Raw genomic sequence first — 15,855 nt, 5'->3', positions numbered from 1 at the left:
CTCACAAACACTGTACAGCCTGGAGAAAGGATATACGTCTATGCATATAAAAAATAAAGATATATATTTATAAATATATATATGCATATATAAAGACAGAAATATGCACACATATATATGTTTATATATATGTCTGTATATTTCTGGCTTTTATATGTATAAATAAATATATATATATATATCCATGAACTTTATGTCTCTTGCATGATTCAGCACCGATTTTTGTGAACGCAAATGTAAAATCAGGAAATTCCACTTTTCACTTCATGATTGTTGCACGCGTGTACGTTTACTGCGAGTCCCTGCGACCCGGTGTCCCTGAGCCTGGGTCTGATGTGTTCCCAGGGCGCTGTACCTCAACCTCCTGGGTCTGGTGGTCATCCTGTGCTGTGCGGTGTTCTGCGGCCTCATCATGTATGCCTTCTACGCCGACTGTGACCCGTGGTCCGCAGGGCGCGTGTCAGCCCCAGATCAGGTTTGTACTCTGGTCTCCATGTCCCTTCTCATCTTAGTAGCGCAAAAAAAGGGCTCGCTCACACCCTGTTTCTGTTGTGACCCAGTCCGGTGAAGCTCTGTTCTGACCTCCACAGCTCATGCCGTACTTTGTGATGGAGATCCTGGGGGAGTTCCCCGGGCTGCCCGGGCTGTTTGTGGCGTGTGCCTTCAGTGGAACCCTCAGGTCTGTAAAGCACGAGTTGTACAAGTTGTTCAAGTTCAAGTTATTTTATTTGTCAACTGCAAAACATAACAGGCAAAGCAGTGATAGCTGGAAATGACATTGTTGTATCCCGAGCTCTCCTTTTATATTCAAAGAATATAAAAAATATATATACAGTATACAAAGATAAAACGAGTAAAGAGTAACATGGTACAATTATCAAGGAACAAAATAAGCAAAAAAATAGTTATATATATATATATATACATATATAAATATGTATGTACATTAACATATAGATATATAACAATAAGGTGTGTCAGTGAATTTGTTAGAGTGTTCTCATTAACAACCTGAGGAAAGACTTTTCTTTAACCCCTCCATTCCTCGTCTCCTCTAGCACCGTGGCCGCCAGCATCAACGCACTGGCCACGGTGACGTACGAGGACTTTGTGAAGCACTGCTGGGCAAATCTCTCCAACACAGCCACCACCTGGACCATCAAAGGCCTTTGTAAATAAACTCAAACTAATGTCTTTGAAGATAAGATAGGATGGTACTTTGATCTGTAAATGAGGCGTGGATGTTGGACATTCCATATTGAGGTAGACCAAAGGTATTGACGGTGCATTATTTTACCTACATATTATTGACCGTATTGACTGTTCTACAGAGTATTAACATGCTACCACAAAAAGAGAAGATAGATGTGGTAATAAAGGTTAGGCAGTGTAGAGATCTGTCACTAATCTTTACCTTGTAATATGGGACATTGTGTCTGAAGGTGTCATCTTTGGAATAGCCTGCACCTCCATGGCAGTAGTGGCCTCCTACATGGGAGGAATCGTTCAGGTAAAGTGATACCTGCTCTCTGCTCCTCCTCCTTCCCTTCCACAGTTCCCCCTTTCCTTCAGCCTTCCTCAAATTGTATCTCCAGTCTTTCTTGCTATCGGGTCTGTTTGTCCTCTTCTTCACCACCTTCATCTTCAGTTTCCTATTATTTCCATTACTTCTATCGTCACTTCGTCTTTGTGTTGTCCTTGACATCTTTATCACTACCTTCTTCATCTTTTTCTTCTTCCTCCTCCTCGTCTTCTATCTAAATTTCCTCCTCCTCCTCCTCCTTTATTTTCTCTTCCTCGACTTCTAGCTGTACTTTCTCCTCCTCCTCTTCCTCTACTTCTACCTGCACTGTATCCTCTTCCTCCTCCTCTTTTTCCTCTTCCTCGTCTTCTACCTCTACTTTCTCCTCCTCCTCCTCTTCGTGTCCTCTACCTGTACCTCATCCTCCTCTACTTCCTCGTCTTCTACCTGTACTTCCTCCTCCTCTTCTTTGCCTTCCTCATCTTCTTCATCGTCGTTTGAAGCACAGCAGACTCCAGCGCCTGCTTACGATGTGACCGTTGTTGTGTTTGGTTTGTTTCTGCCAGGCGGCTCTCAGCATCCATGGGATGTGTGGGGGCCCCATGCTGGGAATGTTCTCCCTCGGCATCCTGTTTCCCTGCGCCAACTCTAAGGTACAACCACATCGCACATGAAAAGTGAAAGATGGGTTCAGAAGAGCATTATTCTGCTCAGAACAGAATAGTGCTTGAGTCAAAGCAGGAGGTCTACATTACCGAGTCAGCAAATTCACCGCCCATAGAAGTTGTAAACATTGCGAGTAGCTGGGAGGCGCGACTTCTGCACTTCAGCACCGCCCACTGCACAGTCTGACGTCACACCGTTACTGAGGTAAAGTTTGAGCGCATACGAGCTGTTTCACGCGCTTATTGAGGGGCGTTCTCAGTGGGACTGAATACTCCCCTTGGCTCGGACGTAACATAACTGTCTAAAGTCTAAACAGATGATATCAGCCCTTTCAACCTCCCCTGTCCCGTGCTACCCTCTCTGCTGTGTAGGGCGCCATCGGAGGGTTTATCGCCGGAATTACCGTGGCGTTCTGGGCCGGGATTGGCGCCTTTATCTACCCTGCCCCACCCTTCAACTCAAGGCCCTTACCCCTGATCACCGATGGGTGTCCATGGCTCAACTCATCCATCACCCCTGCCACCGACGCACCCTTCCTCACCTCTCTTCCCCCCAGGTATACACTTTACCTCCACAGCTGCCCCCATAATGGGTCTGCCTCCACTGTGACTTATAGACCCACATAAATGTCACGCAGCTAATATATCAGGCAAGGTAAGTCATTGATAATAAAGGTTATAAAACAGCATTTTATTATTCATCAACAGGTAAGTGTATGCTAGCAATCAGTTTTTGGAAGATTTGTGCTGATATAATGGATTTGTACGTTTAAAGCCCCCTTGAGTTTGTTCAAACGTCACTCGTTCATGACACCAGTTCCTTGGCAGAACTTTTTGAAACAAATGGTTTCATTTCACTGAAAAAATTATAAAACCAGAACAAATGAATCCATTGTTTCAGCGACATACCAAATTGCTGGTACTAAGGCCTGTGTGACACCACAGAGTGCAGCACAATGGGGAAAGGGAGAAAGAAGAAAGGATAAAAATGGCCTTTCATTGCTCTATAAATCTAGAAATAGTGTTTGTGGCAGCTGGGCCAGAGGAATGATGTGTCCCCCTGCGGGGGCCCTTTGTGCTGCTGTCCCCAGGCCGCCCCTGGCTGACTCCTGGTACTCCTTGTCCTATCTGTACCTCAGCGCCGTGGGCTTCATCACCACCCTCAGCGTTGGCCTGCTGATCACATCCCTCACCGGTAATTTATCCGGGGGCCCCTCCGGGACTGTAAGTCTCCCCCAGTCACCCCAGACCCCGGGGGCCCGGCTGCTGTCTGAGGGGACGGGGAGGGAGGAGGGACACGTTGAGTTAGGCGCTGACATGACGAGGCTGTGTGTCATGTTGTGCACCTGTTTTTTATGATTATTCTGACAGGCTGTCCAAGTGGTTATGGATTAGATACTGAAAGGATATCTGGAAAGAATTTCACATTCTTTCTTCTACATTAGGATTCAACAAGGGCAATAATGTGGATCCACTGCTCGTGAGGCCGGTGGGAAATCTGTTCTGCTTCTGGTCCGAGAGGGGAAAGCAAATGTGCTGGGGGGGTGCCGAAGCTAAACCCCGAGAGCAGGTAAGATCGGAGCGTGGAAGCCATGAAATTGCAGGATTGCATTCCTAATGGAGACCCAAAACAATGAACTGTGACTCTGTTTCTGCCCCTAGGAGCCCAAATGTACGGACCCAAAGGACGAGGGGCAGAGCAGCAAAGCGATGGGAAAGGAGTGGCTGGAGACCACACGGACGGGCGCTCCCGACGGGGAGGAGAAGTGTTACTCCAACTCAGGGTTTGTCTCAGAGACACACTCCTTTTAAACGGGACAAATGCCCTCTGGCAAAGAACCTGGAAATACGTTATTTAATATGACCCGTTCAGTTTGGTCCCATTTGCACGCACTCCACTTCCGCTGCGTGGGACATGCGATGTGATGAAAGACTCTTTCAAGAAAAACATTCATAATTCAATAAAAAAATATAGACAAGTAATATTCAAACAACTTTATTACATCCGTTTCATACTGTTTCTGTTTCAATATGTATTTTATTTATTCATTTTTTACATGTAAACAGTAACATAGTTAACAATGTTATTGATACATGCCATCTCACAACTGTTACTGTATAACAACATCGTATTATACAACAGAATTATTTATGGTCATGATCATGATGTCGTTTTTTCGAATAACTATTCTACCTTCTCGACAACAATCCTACATTCTTACTTCAATTGCAGAAATAGAGTTAAAGAACATAAATGTCCAGTCTTTGCCAAGACCATTATGTGCAAGTCCACGCTTATATTACTTTGAATACCATTCTCTGATTCTGCTATTGCCAACGCTGGAGGGAGTGTAACAATACCCTTTCATTGCTTCCATATGCTTCTTGAAAAGGGTGAGCTGGTGCATTGAGCACAAAGCCAGTAGCAGATCAAAGCATTACAGAGGAGAGAGCGAGAGCCAACCCCACAGTCTTCAGAATATATCTATATTCCTTACATATTGTAACCCCTTCACAAAAGATAATATATTTAATTTATTTAAAATTTTGTTTGCACTGGAAGACGAGTGTTGTGAACCATTTAAAGTGACCTCTCAAATATAAAGCCAGCAGCCTTTGTTGAGGATTCTCTATTAAAAAGAGTCTTCCGAGCATTAACAACAAATGAAAAGTTATACATAAGTGGTCCTAAAGATCAACAGAAGATCAAAGATCAAATAATTTTCACAAGTTCAAATCAGACACAAGCCATGCATACGAAACGTGGGACGAAGGTAGGAGGACATTTGCACTTGTTCTCTGAAATCTAAAAAGGCATCTGAAATATCTCATGACTGCAGCGATTCATTTATTACAACATGCATAGATTTTCGAAAAGTCACAAACCGAGGAACATACAGTTGACGCCGGCCTAGGCTCACAACCTGTCCTTCATTTCCTTCCTTCTGAAGTGTGGGCAGAATGTGTAAGAAATCACAAATGGCAAATATAACCCAGGAAGTGTATGTTTGTGATGCGGCCCCGCCTCAGAGGACCAGGGGGATGTCGTTACGCCTGTGTCGTTAGATTTGATCGTACATGATGATTATGATATAGTTGACAATGTATGAAGTGTGATTTGAATTGGAAGTAGTAAACATCATTTGAATAAGTAACAACCATTTGTCAGTGAGTTTTTATCAATAAAGCTGTGGATTATTCATGCAGATGCATTTCATGGTTCTAAACCCCTGAAGGATGGCAAGGTACCATGAGGCTGGGAGAGAGCACCATGCACAATGGCTGCACTCAAGCCATCCACAGGAAACCATGGTGTTCATGATGAATATGTACACCAAAAGAAGGACAACAAGACATAATGGGCTAATGATCACATTTAAATAAATTACGCGATGACATCATATGATAAGGAAACCAAATTTGAAGTCATAGGAACAAAGTAAAATGCCTGTAACTTTATCATATGAAATGACTTTCTCTTTACGGTCACTTCCATTGAAATTAATTAAATTAAATATCTTTTTTATTTACCCCAAATGTAAAGATCTGACAACAAAAGATAAAGGCAGTGCTATAATTGTCATATTAATTTCCATCGCGGCAAAGAATAGTGGCTTTGATAATCAGCCTTGGTGGATCTCCCACGCTGCCTGCTTTACATTTCCTGAGTGTTCCTTGGGCCCAACATGCTGACATTACAATAATAATTCAGAGCATTCCAGTGCGTATTAAACAGATTACTGTCCAAATGAAGCCATTGTCCTGGCAGGACACCGCCATTCACTCGCCATCATCAAATAAAATAGCATGAAAGGGATTTACTGTGAATGACTCGAGAGGGTGTTGCCGACCACAGGTATGTCTGATCCCTTGACTTCCAACCACATTCGCTGGGCGGGGGATGCAGTGAAGGAAATGAAGAACAGATTCTGAGCTCGGAAACAGAAGAGCCATGAATGGCTGCCTTGAATGGCTGCCTTGAATGTTAAAGATCCCGTTGTTTATCCCAAAGGGACGAGACTATGCTTCTTACGGCCTCCAGCTGAGAAACTGCGGCAGCAGTGGAGCACTGCTAGTACTGGACTAGTGTGGAGAACGGTTTGTGTTGTTACATGACACACTGTCCCTGGTCACAGCCGTATGCGGCGGGAGGGAGCGGAACTGGGGGGTTATTGCACTTAATAAAAAAGCACAAACAGGCACACGTGACGCTGCTGACACGGGGTTGCAGTGTGCGACACCTTAGGCACAATCAAACCATCACATTGAGTTACACCCGTCCCCCTGCACCAGAGAGGTCAGGCGCAAAAGAAGAAGTAGGTTTCAGGTAGGCCTGAGTCTAAAAAACAGCTCACACTGAGTACAAACCAGGCATCAAGACAGGCGGGGAGGGAGTGTTGGTCTATCAAAAGACGACAGAAAGAAACAGATATGCCCATGCACGTTATACGAGAGGAAAGGAGGAAAGGTCTCTCTCGACAGTACGAGTGTTCACAACTTCAATGGTTATGGATGTTATAGCCCCTCCCCCCACCAGCTGTTAATATGAATTGACTGATGCAAATATTGATCAGCATGCTTCAAGGGCAAAACTAACAAGTCACTTTGCATAACATTGTCCAATACGTTTGGTCGACACGTCACTAGAATCACTTTTTTTTCCCACAGAAAAATATTGAAAACAAGTTCACTAAGTGCCACGGTAGCTCAGGTGGGAGTCCGTGGGGGGGTCCACGGGGACGGACACAGCCATGCGTTGGTGGGCCGGGGGGGAGCACAGTGGCGCTGCGAAGCAGGAAGCTGCGGTGGCCCCATGATAAGTGGGGGGGGGGGGGTCCGGAGGTGTAGAGGGGGGCGCCCTGGAGCCCTTCATCTGCATAGTAAACATAACAACCTCCATACCCAAGGGAATCCATCTCTGTCCAGCCCAGGGCCCAGGACAATCTACCCAGGGGGGGGGGGGGGGGGGGGGGGGGTTGGCTGAGTGCCGAAGCACCACAAACAAGTATGAACCAGGGCCGGAGAAGAGGGCACAGTGACCAGGGTGGGCCGGGGGTTGGGGGCCGGGGGTCGGGCCAGACTCCTCAGGAGGAATGGCGGCTCGGTGTCTTTGGTGTGCAGAGCCAGCTGCATGAATCCAAACTCTGGAAGCCAACACACTTCACTGAGCAGACAGGGTGGGACGGGCCCGTGGGCCCGGGGGCGGCGTCCTTCAGTGTGTGGGAGTGTGTGTGTACATGCATGTGAATGGTTGTGTGCACATATCTTTATGTATGCAAGTGTGTGTTCATATGTGTGCTTGTGTGTGGGCGCGTTAATGTGTGTGCACATATGTCTTTGCATACGCGTTTGTGTGTGTGTCTGCGTTTGTGCATGTGTGCTTATGCAAGTTTACATGTGTGCATGTCCATGTTTGTGTGTGTGAATCAGAGTGAGTTGTGTGTATGTCAGTATGTTTGTGTGTGTGTGCGCTTGTCTCTGGGTCTAAGGCCACTCATGGTGGTAGCGCTTGCCGTTCTTCTTCTTCTCCTTGTGCAGGTGCGTGAGCTCGGCCTCGTACATCAGCTCCTGCATCAGGTACTTCTCCCTCCGCATGCGCTCACACAGGCCCTTGGGCATGTCTGGGATCAGGTACGCGATGAACGACTTGATGCCGTACACCAAGTGCTGAGGATGGACACGAATCAGCCAATCAGCTCAGAGCACGTCCGCGGACACATGGAGAGCTACGGAGACATTAGCGCTAACGCCACCATTCAGCTGCTGTGTGCTTATGCAACAAGTCGGATTAAAGATAATCAGGCCCTGAGAGCTAGACAATATTCTCTGCGTCCTGGAAGGGAAATTGGGGTTTATTTTCTATTATGAGATTGCTTAAGATGTTGTGATTACCGTTGCATACTGCGACGGCTTTGTGATTAAGAGGAAGAGTAAAAAGACTGAATTGAATCCATAAAGTGTGCAGTCACCGGCGGTCCGTTACCCGGCAACAGGAGGGATCTTAAATCACAAAGAGTGAACTTCAACCGGCCTTAAGGCCGGTCGCAGCAGGCGATGGCGATGTGCACACAGATATAATACACATTGAGTTCAACCACAAAGCACTCGGACCAACCTCGAAGACGATGATGAAGGCCAGGCGGGCCGCCAGCACGTGCCAGAACTGCAGGGTGAAGTCGTAGGGCGCGGGGCTCCAGGGGGGGGCCCGGTAGTCACGGTAACGGCAGAAGCGGGTCTGCCCCTGGCTGCCGTTGTAAGCCTCGCCCATTTCAAACACCGACAGGCTGCTGTTCATGTAGCCTCGCAAACACCTGACACGGGGTGGGGGGGGGGAGACACACTGCTTATCATGGTACCGCTGCTTACGCTCAAGCTCCCTGCTTCTACATGCGTTAGCCTTGTAGCATCATTGATATCGTTAGCCTTATGTTAGCATTATTGCCTCAGTCATACTTAAAGGATCATCTCGTATTTAGCGTCAACAAATGCCTCAGATCGAATCCGTGACGATGCAGATTATGGAATTCAAAAAGCATTCTGATTAGCTTAGGATAAAGCCAATGAGACACAATGAATCAGCAGTGTCGGGAGAATAGAGTTAGGTAAAATATCACAATTCGGCCAAATTATGACTATTATGCTACGAGGCTAAAGATAATGCTAATCCCAGAATTCTGAGCTTTACACTCTGCTTATCGTGTTGCTCGTACTTATGTTGTGACAATTTGAAACCGCCCCTTGCAAAGCCTGCTGCCGGTCATCATGATGTGAAGAACACATTCTTGCATGTTGCTAGCCATGTTATGCTATGCTAATCCCACATGGCTCACAGTCATGCCGAGCTGCGTCATCTCATTGCTCATCACACGACTGTTTAATGAAGCACAGGGGACAGTACTTCTCGTTGCGGTATCCCTTGTCCACGCAGGGCCCATATTTGAAGGCGTAGACAAAGCGGGGGATGTAGTCGGAGGTGATGGCGATGACGAAGGCGTTGGTGATGACCGCCAGCACCCCGATGCCCTCCAGGATCCCGTGCCAGATACCTGGAGACGGAGACCACAGGTCAGGGTCTGTGTCACAGGTCTGGATCTCACATTTATATACCATGCTTTTTCGACTTTTTCCTTTGCTTTCGACTTTTATATGACTTATGTACATAAACACACGTCTGCTAAACTCTGAGTCACGGGGAGTACTCGTGCCCACCGAGAACGCCCCTCAAAGTGTGTGAAACAGCTTGTTTGTGCTCAAACTTTACATCTGTACCAGCGAGACGACGTGGACGGTGCTGAAGTGCAGAAGTTGCGTCTCCAGGCTACCCGCATTGTTTACAACCTCTCGTGCGTTTGACCAATCACAACAGACTGGGCTTCTCGGGAGGGGGGCCTTCAAGCGAAATTATACCAATCAGACAGTTTTTGAAATACACTGAAATTGGTTTGGCAGAAATGAACAGTGAGAGAATAATAAGGGGTATTTCTTACACACAGGCATGTAACCCTAAACTAGTAGTACCCCCAAACAAACCCTAAAAAAAGCATGATATGGCATCTTTAACCGCCCTGCCACACCATCTCCATTCCTTCCTTCTTAAGAGGCCCTGGTCTGCTGCGCTGCTGTGAGCAGGTGTATCTCCGTCTCCTAACCCATGGGAAGGGCAGCCCGGGTGGAAAAGGAGACGGGGCGAGGGATGTGGAGAACGTTAAACACAGCTAACCTATGTCGGTGGCCCGGGCGGGCATGGGCCGCCTCCACTGGGTCACGAACTTGTAGGCGTCCAGACGGATCTCGATGATGTTGTTGAGCAGTGCCAGCAGAGGGGCCAGCGGGAACGCTGCCACGAAGATAGTGGTGAAGCCGAACTGAAGCACTGGAGGGGGGGAGGGAGAGAGAGACAGAGAGAGAGAGAGAGAGAGAGAGAGAGAGAGAGAGAGAGAGAGAGAGAGAGAGAGAGAGAGAGAGAGAGAGAGAGAGAGAGAGAGAGAGAGGGACAGAGACAGAGACAGAGAGAGAGAGAGAGAGAGAGAGAGAGAGAGAGAGGGAGAGAGAGAGAGAGAGACAGACAAGGTATATTGATCCCTGATGGGAGATGCTCCTATCATAGTAACAGTATTAATATCAAAAACAAAGTTTGATGACCAGCATTATGGTTAAACAGTGCTTTACCCATCTCCAGATACTCGTCCACCAGTCCGTGGGCGTTCATGGGCTGCAGGTTCCAGTCCTTGTCCCACTGCGGGAGCGTGGCCGTGGTCTCTGCGTTCGGGCCCCCCCCTCCTCCCTGCTTCATCTTCCTGCGTGACCACCAGTTCTGCAGCAGACTGCACACAACAACAGGGAGAAGAGAGCCAGCATAAGGCTTGCAGCACTTGAGCACTGCAGATACCTCCACGTGCCCGCCACCACCCCCCTCACCACCACCTTGACATGCCCTCTACCAAGACCTCCATCACCATCAGCCCCACCACCACCACCACCACCTCTATCACCACCACGCCCACCCCCACCACCTCAATCAACACCACCACCTCCATCACCAACCACCCCCACCACCACCTCCATCACCAACACCTCCATCACCCGAACCTCCATAAGACCCCACCTTCACCCAACACCTCCACAGACCCACAACCATCACCACCACCACCTCCGTCACGATCTCCATCCCCACCACCACCAACTCAACATGCCCACCACCAGTACCTCCATCACCACCACCTCCACCACCACCACCTCCGATTCACCCAACACCTCCGCAGTCCCACCACCTTCACCACCACCACCTAAATCCCTCTCCCCTGATCCAGAAGATGAGGTCGCTGGGAATCAACACCCAAATATGTAACTGGGTGCTCAGCTTCCTCACTGGTCGTCCCCAGGGTATGAGGGAGTATGGGGAGGTGTAATGTCAGGACCCCTGATCCTCAACACGGGTACCCCCCAGGTGGGCGTTCTGAGACACTGCTGTACAACATCTACACGCATGACTGCATAGCTTCCAGCAGCTCAACCTCCATCATCAAGTTTGCCCATGACACCGTGGTTCTGGGTCTCATCACTGGCGACAACGAGCAGGGCTACCTAAACCAAGTGGCAGATCTGGCACTGTGGTGTGTTGGGGCCAACCTGGCACTAGATATCAACAAAACTAAGGAAATAGTGGTGGATTTCCGGAGGAAGCAGGGCAGTGGGCTCACCCCACTCCCCCCACTCATCATCAGTGGGGAACCTGTGGAGAGGGTCCCCAGTTTCAAGTACCTGGGGGTGCACCTCACTCAGGATCTCTCATGGTCTTTCCACACACAACACCTGGTCTCCAAGTCAAGGCAGCAGCTATACTCCCTTCGGCGGCTGAGGAAGTTCAAGGTCTCCCCCTCCATCCTGAGGATCTTCTACTCTGCAGCTGTGGAGAGCATCCTCACAGGCTGCACATCAGCCTGGTATGGAAGCTGCACCGCACGAGACCGGGCTGCCCTGCAGAGGGTGGTGCGCTCAGCAGAGCGAACCATTAGGTTAACCCTCCCCACCCTGGAATACACATACAGCAAGAGGGTGAGGGCAAGAGCCAGGAAAATCGGGCAGGACGCCTCTCACCCAGACGCTGGCCTCTTCACCCTGCTGCAGTCAGGCAGACGCCTACGCTGCCTTAAGGCTCGGACTGAGAGACTGAGGAGGAGCTTCTTTCTGCAGGCAGTTAGACTGCTTAACTTCGGTGGACTATAACTGGCACTCTTGCACTTTCTGCACCACTTTCTATACACTTTTAGATAAGATAAGATAGACTTTATTGTCATTGTACAGTCACCTATAAAACGAAATTGGGAGTGCCAACTGAAGGTGCATTACACATACAAAATAAATAAATAAATGATTTATTTATTTATTTATTTATTTATTATTAATTATATTTATATACCATTATTTTATATTTTGATGTATATCTTGTTTTTATAGCATCACCTTATTACGGGATGTGTGTTTTTAAATGACTATTATCGATTATTTATTCAGGTTCCAATAAATAATAGGTATCCAGAGTGGTGACCCCCTTTTTAATTTCACTGTATGTAAAACGTTATTTTTGCAAACATGTGACCAATAAAACTTTGAATTTGAATTTGAATCACCATCCCCATCACCAACTCCATCCCCATCACCATCTCCATCACCATCCCCACCTCCATCAGCACCACCACCTCCATCACCACCACCACCTCCATCACCACCACCACCTCCATCACCATCACCATCTCCATCCCCACCACCTCCATCACCACCACCATCTCCATCACCATCACCAACTCCCTCACCACCACCACCTCCATCACCACCACCACCTCCATCACCACCACCACCTCCATTACCACCACCACCTCCATCACCATCACCATCTCCATCCCCACCACCTCCATCACCACCACCACCTCCATCACCATCACCAACTCCCTCACCACCACCACCTCCATCACCATCTCCATCCCCACCACCTCCACAGGCCCACCACCAGTATTTCCATCACCACCACCTCCACCTCAATCACCACTTCAACCAACAACACCGCCACATCCCCACTACCTTCACCAAGCACACCATCTCCATCACCACCACCATCACTGCTTCAACCAACCACCCCTCCAGTAAGCCACCAACACCACCTCCATCACCCCCACTACCTCCTCCTCCACCACCCCGACCATCACCAGTGTCACAACCACCACCGCCTTCACCATCACCCCCTCACTACCCATAATACCACCCCTACACCACCACCTCAACCACACATTCACCCCCACCAACATCCCCGCCTCCATACCCCCTCCACCACCACCACCTCCACCACAACCCCCCCCCCCCCCCCCCCATGCTGTAGCATCTCCCTTAAAACAGGAGCTGAAGCGTTCTTGGCACATCTTAAAGTGCTGGTCACTGAGGTGGCGAGACGTGGCTCAGCAGCAGGGTGGGCTTTGTGTCCGTTCCTCTGACTCACGGATAACCCAGCTCCATGAAGTTGTTCCAGATCTGTTTGAAGAACATGATGACGCCCATCTGGAGGCACAGATCAATCAGACAGCCGCTTGGATGACACTGTGGGGACATTAAGACAGGATTAATCATTTTATCATGATTAGCATGAACACTTGCAGAATGACAATCAAGCATGGACACTCAAATCCATGGTCTTTTTTTATTGCTATTATTTAAATCCTATTAATTATAAAAAACTGACTTATATTTCACACATATTAATATAAATACTCAATTTGTCATTTAATAACCATGAAAGACATTTTGAATGAGTTAATTAGTCTAATACTCCTCCTTGTTCTCATTGTATCATTGGTGAATGGCTGAGCTAATGTAGCCACTCTCATCAGTTTAAGTGTTGCTTAAGTGTTTAAGTGTTGTTTAAGTGTGTTGCCAGCAGCACTCACCTCTTCCAGCCTCCACCTGTTGAACAGCTTGTTGTATTTCCCGGGCCGGCCTGCAAACCTGTATGAGGGGACGGACAGACAACTCACGGGCTCATCTCTCACAGAGGGACATATACAGAGGAGGAAGGGGTTCCAGTGTGTATCAGAAAGACGCTGGTTCCTTTCTCAGGGTGATTAGGACCCTCATGTGGTCTTTGTCGAAATAAAACCTATTTATTGTGCCATTCCACCCTTTTTAATGCATCAGTGACGAATATTGTTTCCTTCATCCTTTCAGGATTATATACGCTTGGAGAATTTATAAATAAATGACCAAATCTGAACCTAACGTGGAGACGTCTTTGTTAAAATAAAACCTTTTTATATTATTATTCTATATTCTCCACTTTTTTCCTCAGAACTGGATGCTCCAGTGGATGTTTTGCGTGCAGACAGCGGCGGGGCCGGGAGGGGAAAGCGGGGGGGGACACACCACACACACCTCCCGAGGAAGAAGGCGATGTAGAACGTTGAGCTGTTCAGGTTGACGAACTGGAACAGGAACATCTTGAGGGCGAAGCTGTTCTCCCACTCGGACTCTGTGCGCGGGTGTTCTGTGGACCCAGACGAACGCAGGTGAATGATTGAAGACCGCACACAGCAGATAGGCGGGGGCGATAGGACAACCGGTCATGTGGTACAGTGGGCCACACTCACCTAGGTTGGTGAGCAGGTAAGCCACCTTTTCATATACCTGAGGAGGGAGATAAAGATGGGGAGGGGGGTACAGGAAGAAACGGCCCGATTAGATTACAAACAGAGAGTTGAGATAAGCCTAGTGTGTTTATGGCACAATACAACATGGCTGGGCTCCAACACCATAAACACACGCTTCAATGGGGACTGGGGAAAGAGTGGGAGTGAATATATCTATATGTAATCTACATGACGTGTATGTGTGTGTATGTGTATGTGTATGTGTGTATGTGTGTGAGTGTGTGTGTGTGTGTGTGTGTGTGCGCGTGTGCGTGTGTGCGTGTGTGCGCGTGTGTGTGTGTGTGTGTGTGTATAAGTACAACGATAGTTGGCAAAGATAACATACATTCCCAGTGAAGCTATGAAAAAAACAAAGTGTACATAATAAAAGTGTCACGATTTCCATCAGCAGATGAATCTTTTATTGTCCTCCATTACACGAACAGGATCCAGGCTCATTCAGCACTCTCAATAACAGATGAGCATCGGGGAGCGGGGGCGGTGCTGGGGGGAGGTGTCTGGACAACACCCACCACGTTGAGAGACATGATGATCACAAAGTTGATGCAGACCCCAGTGCCAGAGGTGGCAAACTGCCAGTTCTTCTTCACAAACTCCCAGTCGAAGGAGGCGAACTTCTCCATGGCGATGAGCCGGAACACCACCACGGCAAACACCGCCGTCAACACCAGGGAGATCTGGAGGAGGAGAGCAATGTCATTTAAATAAAGGAATCCAGGGAGGGAATGAAGTATATTAGTGGTTGAAAAATAATGTTTTTTAAAATCCAGATCCTAGAATATTCTTTGGACCCATATCGATGTTCCCTTTAAAGAAAAATCTTCTTTTTTTCATATCACAAATGCAATTGTTCCATATATGAGCCTTAAATTCTTGGGAACCTATTCAATATTATCAATAGGGGATATGGGCAACAGCTAAACAAAAATAGCATTCAATAAAACATCTTCAGTAACTGCATCGGCTTAATCAAAATCGCAGTAATACGGACGTCCACCAGGGGGCGGTGTTGAACCACTCTGGGTGTTCGCCACTGCGGGACCCAGGTGAGGATCACGAGTCACGACCGTGATGGGGGCTCACCATGAAGAAGATCCCCGATACAGACACCATGAGCCGGCTGAGTTTGTCCGTGAGGGGCTGGAAGGGCTCGGGTTTGCCGGAGATGGGGTTCACTCTCTCCACCCTGGAGTACTTTGCCTCAAACTGTGGCCTCAGCTCATCCTGGTGCACAGCAGACATGCCATCGGCGGCTAGTGAGTGGCACATATCGCTCTCGGGCTGACGGACAAACAGCCTTGCTTTACTGGACATCGGCTCACAGGGACCTCGTCGCCATCAGGGTGAAAAGCAGCACCGACTTACCTCCTCCTCCTCCCAGTCTATCAGATCCCAGTCGTACGTGAGCTCCGCCCTCCTCCTCTTCCAGAACTCTAGGAAGACTGTAGCTGTGATTGGGGGGGGGGGGTGAATACGA

At 48.1% G+C, this 15,855-nt stretch overlaps 2 protein-coding genes across 4 annotated transcripts in view; one reads left to right on the top strand and one right to left on the bottom strand.

The window, feature by feature from the left end:
• Positions 1 to 5,387, top strand: part of slc5a12 (solute carrier family 5 member 12) — a 10,484-nt gene extending 5,097 nt beyond the window's left edge. For both annotated transcript variants that reach the window (XM_030365514.1, XM_030365513.1), the window contains exons 7-15: positions 346 to 475; positions 591 to 679; positions 1,059 to 1,171; positions 1,443 to 1,510; positions 2,089 to 2,175; positions 2,560 to 2,744; positions 3,279 to 3,382; positions 3,633 to 3,757; positions 3,850 to 5,387. In XM_030365514.1, the coding sequence (XP_030221374.1) occupies positions 346 to 475; positions 591 to 679; positions 1,059 to 1,171; positions 1,443 to 1,510; positions 2,089 to 2,175; positions 2,560 to 2,744; positions 3,279 to 3,382; positions 3,633 to 3,757; positions 3,850 to 3,999 (1,051 nt within the window). In that variant the 3' untranslated portion in view covers positions 4,000 to 5,387. The remainder of the gene's footprint in view (positions 1 to 345; positions 476 to 590; positions 680 to 1,058; positions 1,172 to 1,442; positions 1,511 to 2,088; positions 2,176 to 2,559; positions 2,745 to 3,278; positions 3,383 to 3,632; positions 3,758 to 3,849) is intronic.
• Positions 5,388 to 7,159: 1,772 nt separating this feature from the next.
• Positions 7,160 to 15,855, bottom strand: part of ano3 (anoctamin 3) — a 34,227-nt gene continuing 25,531 nt past the window's right edge. For both annotated transcript variants that reach the window (XM_030365508.1, XM_030365509.1), the window contains 12 exons: positions 15,744 to 15,826; positions 15,462 to 15,602; positions 14,891 to 15,055; positions 14,319 to 14,355; positions 14,104 to 14,215; positions 13,623 to 13,680; positions 13,178 to 13,275; positions 10,357 to 10,511; positions 9,908 to 10,060; positions 9,086 to 9,233; positions 8,303 to 8,498; positions 7,160 to 7,854 (listed from right to left, as the gene is read on the bottom strand). In XM_030365508.1, coding sequence (XP_030221368.1) covers positions 7,672 to 7,854; positions 8,303 to 8,498; positions 9,086 to 9,233; positions 9,908 to 10,060; positions 10,357 to 10,511; positions 13,178 to 13,275; positions 13,623 to 13,680; positions 14,104 to 14,215; positions 14,319 to 14,355; positions 14,891 to 15,055; positions 15,462 to 15,602; positions 15,744 to 15,826 — 1,529 coding nt within the window. In that variant the 3' untranslated portion in view covers positions 7,160 to 7,671. The remainder of the gene's footprint in view (positions 7,855 to 8,302; positions 8,499 to 9,085; positions 9,234 to 9,907; positions 10,061 to 10,356; positions 10,512 to 13,177; positions 13,276 to 13,622; positions 13,681 to 14,103; positions 14,216 to 14,318; positions 14,356 to 14,890; positions 15,056 to 15,461; positions 15,603 to 15,743; positions 15,827 to 15,855) is intronic.

Source organism: Gadus morhua, chromosome 9 (genome assembly GCF_902167405.1).
Source record: "Gadus morhua chromosome 9, gadMor3.0, whole genome shotgun sequence".
Lineage (NCBI taxonomy): Eukaryota > Metazoa > Chordata > Actinopteri > Gadiformes > Gadidae > Gadus > Gadus morhua.
Note: the sequence above shows the minus strand (reverse complement) of the source record. Positions and strands in the feature narration are given on the sequence as shown.